Below are 9,445 nucleotides of genomic sequence, written 5' to 3' on the forward strand. Positions count from 1 at the left end.
ATTTACTTTTTGGCCCAATAAATATGGACAGTGTAATAAATTGATCCAGGGTTTTTTTGGTAAGCAAATGGGATTCAAATCTGAAACATGCTAGGGTCCTCATAATGTTGCATAAATCAATAAATCTGTCAAACTGGAGTTGAATATTGCATTTGTGTCTCTCTGCAGTTCTTTTTCTTTTTGATAATCCTCTTCGCCTGTGAAGTGGCTGCTGCCATCTGGGGCTTCATGAACAGAGACACAGTGAGGACACACACACACCATCTACACTTCAACGTTAGTGATTTGTGATTTAAAAAAACAAAACAACTCATGTCACTGCAGATCTCCAAAGAACTGATCAACTTCTACGACTCGGCGTACATCAAGGCTGTGGATGTGTCAGGCTCCCCCAGTAAAGACGCTGCCATTAAGGTGCTGGATGTCTTTCACACCACGGTAAGATCAAATCGTATCTAAATATACCAATATAACACTCACGTTTGACTAAAATACATATTATCATATTGACTAGGATATAAGACAACTACTGAATATAGGACAATGTATCATTTTCATCTTTCCTGAAATCTACTTTTTAAGGCAAAGTCTAAATCATGTTATCAATAATACAATAAAAATAGGACACAAAGGTCCCTCTGATATCGCTGTTCATTGGTTTCAGACATAATGATAATTGATTTCTACAAAATAGGAAAGCTTAATTATGAATCTGATATTTTCATAGCTAGAACCAAAAACCCCCCCCCCAAAAAACACATTTATGACCTTCCGATTATATATATATATATATATATATATATATATATATATATATATACACTCTCACACACACACATATGTACAGTAAATATATATACAGACACACGCATATACATATATTTATTTATTTTATTTTATTTTTTTACTTAATCAATCCAACAAAGTAACACACAATAATATCATAATAATAGAATTCCAATTCCAAAATCAAACCCAGCCCGGCAACATTCAGAATAGCAATCAACAGAGCAATATTTTAATTGATGTAATTATGAATCTGATATTTTCATAGCTAAAGCCAAACCCCCCACCCAAAAGACACATTGACGACCTTCTGACATTATGAGAGCCCTCTAGACAAGAACCTTTATTCACCTTTACACTCTTTTAATCCAATATAGTAACATTTCCTGAGGCTGAGCCAATCAGTGGCCACAATACTGAACAGTGTGCTCTGATTGGTTTGGTTTCCTTTAGTGGCTAATACTACTGTAGTAATAATATCTTTTGTTTATTTAGTCATGTTTGTGCATAAAATTGCTTAATTTAGGACTAAAAAATTGTAGAGTTGGCTTTAATAAATAAATACATATAAAAATAAACAATCTGCAATGTGGGGAAGCCACAATATTGCGATATGGCAAAGGACAACTGTATCATATTTTGTAGTTGCTGGACAGTTGTTCATTGATCAGCACTATGATATTTTTTCATCATAGCTCCTCTCTTGTTTGTTAACCTGCTAACAAACTTCAGGTCACTATTTTCCCCAACTGTGTCACAGCTGGCAGATGTGAGTGACAGGAAGAAAAGTAATTTGGCGCCACTCTTTGGTTTGCATGTAAAAATGAACAGTAGTACATCAATTTACGAGCCTAATTGTTTCTTTTGACAAAGCGCCTTTTTCAGTCGTTCTTTTCATGTTTACCCCAATCATTATAAATATTTTATGCTGTATTTTTTGTTTTCCAATTGTGTGGTTGTATCTGATAATGTACTCAACGTGTGTACATATTTAGAAAAATGATAAAGAGCCTTGTCATTCATTTCAGCTGGACTGCTGTGGTAAAGGAGACGACACAGCGCTCTTCAAACAAGTTGCAAGCACTTTGTGTCCTAGAAAGTCTCCAGAAGATTTTCTTAGGTCTCAGGTAATACATGCTTGTTTTTCTTTTTATCTTTATACACACACACACACACACACGCACACACCCACACACACACACACACACATATATATATATATACATATATACATACATATACATATATACATACAGTATATACACATATATATATACATACATATATATATATATATATATATATATATATATATATATATATATCCAGCCATCCATGAGATATATATATATATATATATATATATATATATATATATATACATACACACACACACACACACACACACACACACACACACACACACACACACACACACACACACACACACACAGGTTTTTCCAAGGAATTTATTTGCTTTACGATTTTTGACTTGACCAACAACGACACCTTATAGCAGGGTTGTCAAACTAATTTTAGCTCAGGGGCCACATTGAGGAAAATCCCATGTGAGCAGGACTGGTAAAATCATAATAACTTAAAAATAAAGACAATTTCATATTGTGGTTTTTGTTTTACTTTGACCAAAAATAGAACAAGCACATTCTGAAAATGTACATATCACAATAACTTACTTTGGCAAAACACTCAATGGAAATTTTAAGGAAAAAATGGATGCAGTTTCATAATCATAATGTTGGGATGTCGCATGGCTGCAGTTGTGTGTCCCCGAGTATGCAAGAATCCAGGAGAGTTGCGTGGAGGTAAGATGAATTTAATACACAAAAGAAAATAACAAAAGCAAACATAAAGCAGTCGTGCAGATAAACGTTCTCAACATAATGTTATCATCGAGCACTGAGGAGTGCTCGAGTGAAACATAAATAGACACTAGTGTGATTGACAGCAGGTGTGAACCGCTGCCAATCAACGAAAAGAGAAAAATAGTGCTCCGTGAATAAAAACAGGAAATACAACAAAATAAGAGCACTGAACCGGCAGTAAATACAAAAACACAAAAAACTAACAGAAATGAAGTGACACATCGTTACAGGACCTCCCCCTCAAGGAACAGATACCAGATGTTCCCTGGGAAAGAAAAAAAAATGGAAAAAAGTCCAAAATGTAAGGGAGGGTGGAGGGAGGATTTGGTGGAGGGTTGCCAAACCTCGTGTCCCCGCAGCCAGCGAGGGAAAGTCAGGTGGCGGCGCCGCGTAGAGCGCCGCTGGAACTGGCGAGGCGGGCGGCCAGGGAACGGCCAAATCACTGGCCGAAAAAGAGGAGAGTGCGCAGGGCACGGCCACATCCACGGCCGACGTAGAAGCGGGCGCGCTGAAGCAGGCCGGGAAGCAGAAGACGTAACCGGCGGCGTGGAAACCGCAGGCGTCATCAACGGCGTGGAAGTGGCAGATGTCATCGGCGGCGTGAAAGCGGCGGATGTCATCGGCGGCGTGAAAGCGGCGGACGTCATCGGCGGCGTGAAAGCGGCGGACGTCATCGGCGGCGTGAAAGCGGCAGACGTCATCGGCGGAGTGAAAGCGGCAGACGTCATCGGCGGCGTGAAAGCGGCAGACGTCATCGGCGGAGTGAAAGCGGCAGACGTCATCGGCGGCGTGAAAGCGGCAGACGTCATCGGCGGCGTGAAAGCGGCAGACGTCATCGGCGGCGTGAAAGCGGCAGACGTCATCGGCGGCGTGAAAGCGGCAGACGTCATCGGCGGCGTGAAAGCGGCAGACGTCATCGGCGGCGTGAAAACGGCAGACGTCATCGGCGGCGTGAAAGCGGCAGACGTCATCGGCGGCGTGAAAGCGGCAGACGTCATCGGCGGCGTGAAAGCGGCAGACGTCATCGGCGGCGTGAAAGCGGCAGACGTCATCGGCGGCGTGAAAGCGGCAGACGTCATCGGCGGTGTTGAAGCGGCAGACGTCATCGGCGGTGTTGAAGCGGCAGGCGTCATCGGCGGCGTGAAAGCGGCAGATGACGCCGGGCGAGGAGCAGCAAATGCCGGCCGAGGAGTAGCGGATGCCGGCGGTGACGAAGCCCGGCGTGGTGCTGCTCTTGGCGGTGGAGCCGTGCGTAGTGCTGCTGATGTCAGCGTTGCAGCTGTGCGTGGAGCCGGCGTTGGAACTCGGCGTGGAGCCGGCGTAGGGGCTAGGCGTGGAGCCGGCGTAGGGGCTAGGCGTGGAGCCGGCGTAGGGGCTAGGCGTGGAGCCGGCGTAGGGGCTAGGCGTGGAGCCGGCGTAGGGGCTAGGCGTGGAGCCGGCGTAGGGGCTAGGCGTGGAGCCGGCGTAGGGGCTAGGCGTGGAGCCGGCGTTGGGGCTGTGCGAAAACCCGCCAGGCACGTAGATGTCTCCGTGGAAGGAGACGCTTGCGAAGATGACAGCGGTGTGTGCCTGGCTGCACCGCAGTGTATTGTGGGCCCCCCTCCACTAGGCGGCTGCCAGAAACCGTCCACACTTGCGGGAAGACATGCCTGCTCGTCGGCGTCCCCCGGTGCGAAAACCAGGGACGGGCGGGAGGAGGCCAGGAAGAGGGACGAAGACACGTCCCGCGCCGAGTCCCAGCAGGAGGACAAAAGTGACCTCACTGTGGGCTCCACTGGAGCTCTCGGCGATCCAAAAAAGAGAGCGGGAGCTGGCAGAAAGAGCAGCCGGGGAGCAGCCGCTGGAAGCTGCGTAGGAGCAGGGAGAAGCAGCTCAGCAGACGACGGGAAGGATGGCGGCGGCGGACGTGCCGGTCGGAGAGCCGCAGTCGGCGACGGAGCCGCAGGAGCCGCGAGACGTGAAGGAGGAGGCGGGCGCGCCGGTCGGTGAGCCGTAGCCGGCAGCGTTGCCGAGAGGAAGGATGGCGGCGGAGGACGCGCCGGTCGGAGAGCCGTAGCCGGTAGCGTTGCCGCGGGAGCCGCGAGGCATGCAGGAAGTGGCGGACGTGCTGGTCGGAGAGCCGTAGTCAGCCGTCGAGCCGAGAGGAAAGATGGCGGCGGGGGACGCGCCGGTCGGAGAGCCGAAGCCGGTGGCGTTGCCGCGGGGAGAGGGTCCGCATCTGTTGGCTGGGACCGCACAAACCTGGCCTTCAAGTCCTCCAGGAATTGTGCGGTCCAGAACGTCGGCTGAGGATTGCCGACAGGGATTCTCGCGAGGACACTTTCTTCTGGCTCGATGATACTGTTGGGATGTCGCATGGCTGCAGTTGTGTGTCCCCGAGTATGCAAGAATCCAGGAGAGTTGCGTGGAGGTAAGATGAATTTAATACACAAAAGAAAATAACAAAAGCAAACATAAAGCAGTCGTGCAGATAAACGTTCTCAACATAATGTTATCATCGAGCACTGAGGAGTGCTCGAGTGAAACATAAATAGACACTAGTGTGATTGACAGCAGGTGTGAACCGCTGCCAATCAACGAAAAGAGAAAAATAGTGCTCCGTGAATAAAAACAGGAAATACAACAAAATAAGAGCACTGAACCGGCAGTAAATACAAAAACACAAAAAACTAACAGAAATGAAGTGACACATCGTTACACATAATGAAGAACAAAATGAGCTTTTAATTTGTATATTTACAAAACCATTAAACTTTGAGCACTTCCTGTTTAGGATTCTAATGTTGGCAGTTCACCCTTAAAGATGTGTTTTGAGAAGCAACCTCAAACCACCGCATTGGTGACAGCCGCAACTGCCACAACACATTCATTTATCATCATTCAAATATTACAATTATCATATAAACAAAACAATTATTAACCACACAATGGCTGAAATCAAGGTAACATAACTACAAACATAAAACTAAATAAAACAAACAATAAATGTAGAAACAGACATTTTTACAATGGATTTTAGGGTGAGCATCGTGCTGTCAAACAATTGCAAACACTGCACGGAACTTTAACTACGAAGATGATGGTCATGTGGATTTGAGTCCTAGCATCTTACCGTTTCGTTATTTTACCCGATGAGTCGATAACTTACAATGAAAGAAGGTTTATTGCGTAGCTACTGCACAAATTGGAGTAGCGGCAGCTAATCCAGAGGGTGTGTAAAGTCAGCTGACACATCATCTTTAAAACAGTGCCATATGTAACAAGGGTTACACTTGAATTGCTATTGCGACATCTAGTGGATACATGTAGAACAGCGTTATTCATTAAAGGATTGCAGCTCATTTTTATCCTTAGCAAATTCATTTTGGAGGCTGGGGGCCAGTTTAAACCTGTTTGCAGGCCGGGCCGTACGTTTGACACCCCTGCCTTGTAGCCTTCAAGTGTATTCTAATGACAAGCAGCTTTGAGAGAACCATATAGTGGATGTAGATTATGGCTCTCTCAAAAACAATTGTGCTCTAATAACAAATGTTGCGGTTAAATTAAGTCATTACTTTAATCATAATCAGAACTATTTTAATGCCAGGAAGGTGGGCAACAATAACTATTTGACTTATTCAATATACAATGCTGTAGTGCAATTACATTAAAGACAACGATAACAACTTATTAATAATGATATCTTAACAATAAAGCCAATAAAGATATGACGATGACAGACGTTTGAGCGCTTTGTGTCAAAATCCATAATCTCCTACTGTGTGACTCAGATGTGCTGCTTGAAAGGTGGAAAAAAAAATGTCATTCTTTGTGTTGCCTTCCAAACAGAGCTGTCACGACAAACTGATCGAGCTCTTTTCAGAGAAGCTCTATCTGATTGGTCTGGCTGCTCTCGTGGTGGCCGTCATCATGGTGAGGGCCATGCCTAAGACTACATTAGTTGTACTGTGCACGTCACAACAAATATTGGCTGAGTGAACGTGTCATTTTTTTCTTCTTCCAGATCTTCGAGATGATCTTTACCATGGTGCTCTGCTGTGGGATCCGTAACAGCGCAGTAGCGTACTGAGCCCACGCAGTAGTGACAAGCATTATTTAATGGACTTATTTTTTTTACGCTGCAGCTCATCTTTTCTTATAATTACAACTCAGCCTGGTGGATATTTCTGCTTTTTTTCTTTGACTAAAACATACAAGGTTTTTTGTTTTTTTTATACGATGCCTGTCGTCAACCCACCTTCTTTATGGAGTATCTTAACTATCAATCATAACAACTTTCTACTAAATGTGTGGCATAGTTCTCTGAGTTAGTGAACCGATGTTTTTATGGATGTATAAATTGTACATATGCACGTCTCATGTTAGTAACAGAGAGACTTCATGCCTCCCTGCAGTCTTACTCTTTTAATAATAATAATGCATTAGATTTATATAGCGTATCTCTAGAAACTCCAAGCGCTTCACAGAAAACTGACAACCCATAATTCATTTGCTCCACATTCACATGGTTGTGGTGGTAAGCTACATTTGCAGCCCCAGCTGCCCTGGGCTGGATTGACGGAAGCAAGGCTGCTCTCCCACCACCACCAAACATTCATTCACATTCATACACAGGTGTCTTGCCAAAAGACACAACAGCCGTGACTAGGATGCGGGAATCAAACCTGGAACACTCAAAATGCTGGCACGGCTTTTCTACCATCTGAGCCACCTGGTCTTTGTCACTACTTTGTGTGTTTGTAGTCAGCAGTGTTAAATAAAACCGTCTTCTTGCTGTTTCAAGTCTTGTCTTATTAAATTGTTTACAAACACTTCACCTATCCTGTATCCATCCATCCATTTTCTACCGCTTATTCCCTTTCGGGGTCGCGGGGGGCGCTGGCGCCTATCTCAGCTACAATCGGGCAGAAGGCGGGGTACACCCTGGACAAGTCGCCACCTCATCGCAGGGCCAACACAGATAGACAGACAACATTCACACTCACATTCACACACTAGGGCCAATTTAGTATCCCTATTAAATAATCTACTGTAATACCCTGCATCACCACCAGAGGGCAAAAGACTAATGAACAACTATTCTCTAAATCCAAATTATTACACCTGATCCCAGCAGTGCAGCACATCCAAAAGAGACCTGACTTGTATTTCTGGCACAAACACACACCCATGTGCACATCTTACTCCTCAGTGGTGATGAGGTCATAGGTTTGAATCCCAGTGGGGATGGCTTTGGTTCAGACTTGTTTAGGTTTGTCGATGCACACCCAGTGGTAAATAGCTTTGTTGCTGCAAACTTGTTATTCTAATGACGGTGGACCTACTACTGGCAAACAAGCCTGCTCAGTGGCCTTGTGGTTAGAGTGTCTGCCCTAAGATCGGTAGGTTGTGAGTTCAAACCCCGGCCGAGTCATACCAAAGACTATAAATCATCCAGGGTTGGAATTGGGGGTTAAATCACCAAAATGATTCCCGAGCGCGGCCACCACTCCTGCTCACTGCTCCCTTCACCTACCAAGAGGTGGAACAAGGGGATGGGTCAACTGGCGTGGTTAATTTCACCACACCTAGTGTGTGTGTGTGACTATCAGTGGTACTTTAACTGTAATTGTCTACTGTATATCCAGCACATGATAGCTGTAAAATGTACTTGAATATGTTGATTATTTTATGGTTTTATTGTTATGGTTTGATTATTTGATGGTATTTTACATTATTATTTTAATTCAGAATGTTGTCATTTTCTCTTTCCGTTTGAGCCTCACACATGCTTGTGATTATCACTTTGGCCAGCAGATGTCGCTGCTGCATCTGCAAAAGCTGTAACGACCTTTTTTTTTAGATCATAACATCCCATCCATCCATCCATTTTAGGCCGCTTATTCCCTTTTGGGGTCGCGGGGGGCGCTGGCGCCTATGTCAGCTACAATCAGGCGGAAGGCGGTGTACACCCTGGACAAGTCGCCACCTCATCGCAGGGCCAACACAGAGAGACAGACAACATTCACACTCACATTCACACACTAGGGCCACTTTAGTGTTGCCAACCTATCTATCCCCAGGTGCATGTCTTTGGAGGTGGGAGGAAACCGGAGTACCCGGAGGGAACCCACGCATTCACGGGGAGAACATGCAAACTCCACACAGAAAGATCCCGAGCCTGGGATTGAACCCAGGTCTGCAGGACCTTAGTATTGTGAGGCAGACGCACTAACCCCTCTTCCACCGTGAAGCCCCATCATAACATCCCATTAATGTCTAACAGTACTCCAAACTTCTGATTTTTTTTTTTTTTTTTAAGATCATCAACCGGCTACTTTATTAGGCATGCCCGCACAATCGAATGGAATACAAGGAAATAACTAAGCAGCTTTTTAGAATAAGAAAATACTTGACATCATCAGAGCAGTAATAATTTAACAGTATGTTTATTATTCTTGTAGTTTGGATTGGTGCAGAACTGCCAAGGTGTGCCAAGTCCATGCAGTTATTTCCCTAATCAGACTTCAATTACACGATGTCAAGGAAATACTGCATGTTTTTTGCTAAATGATGTCAAGTCGAGTCAAAAACACAATTTCACACGTTGTGTTTCACAACATTGTTTATCAACATTGTGTTCTTCCGGAGAACATTATGGTTATGAGTGGAATACAATCACCTTCTTATTTAACAACTGAAAGCAGTTGCCAGGCAACCAGTGCAGACATCACGGTGTTATTGCTGTGTGCCAAGAAATATTTTGGCCCAGTAACCACAACCCCAACCTAAAAAAC

At 44.8% G+C, this 9,445-nt stretch overlaps 1 protein-coding gene across 1 annotated transcript in view; it reads left to right on the plus strand.

The window, feature by feature from the left end:
* The window catches only part of LOC133563227 (CD81 antigen-like), a 32,469-nt gene extending 25,018 nt beyond the window's left edge, over nucleotides 1–7,451 (plus strand). The window contains exons 4-8 of the mRNA XM_061917235.1: nucleotides 169–243; nucleotides 325–438; nucleotides 1,815–1,913; nucleotides 6,498–6,581; nucleotides 6,673–7,451. Coding sequence (XP_061773219.1) covers nucleotides 169–243; nucleotides 325–438; nucleotides 1,815–1,913; nucleotides 6,498–6,581; nucleotides 6,673–6,738 — 438 coding nt within the window. The 3' untranslated portion in view covers nucleotides 6,739–7,451. The remainder of the gene's footprint in view (nucleotides 1–168; nucleotides 244–324; nucleotides 439–1,814; nucleotides 1,914–6,497; nucleotides 6,582–6,672) is intronic.
* Nucleotides 7,452–9,445: the final 1,994 nt, after the last annotated feature.

Source organism: Nerophis ophidion, linkage group LG12, assembly GCF_033978795.1.
Source record: "Nerophis ophidion isolate RoL-2023_Sa linkage group LG12, RoL_Noph_v1.0, whole genome shotgun sequence".
In the NCBI taxonomy this organism is placed as follows: domain Eukaryota; kingdom Metazoa; phylum Chordata; class Actinopteri; order Syngnathiformes; family Syngnathidae; genus Nerophis; species Nerophis ophidion.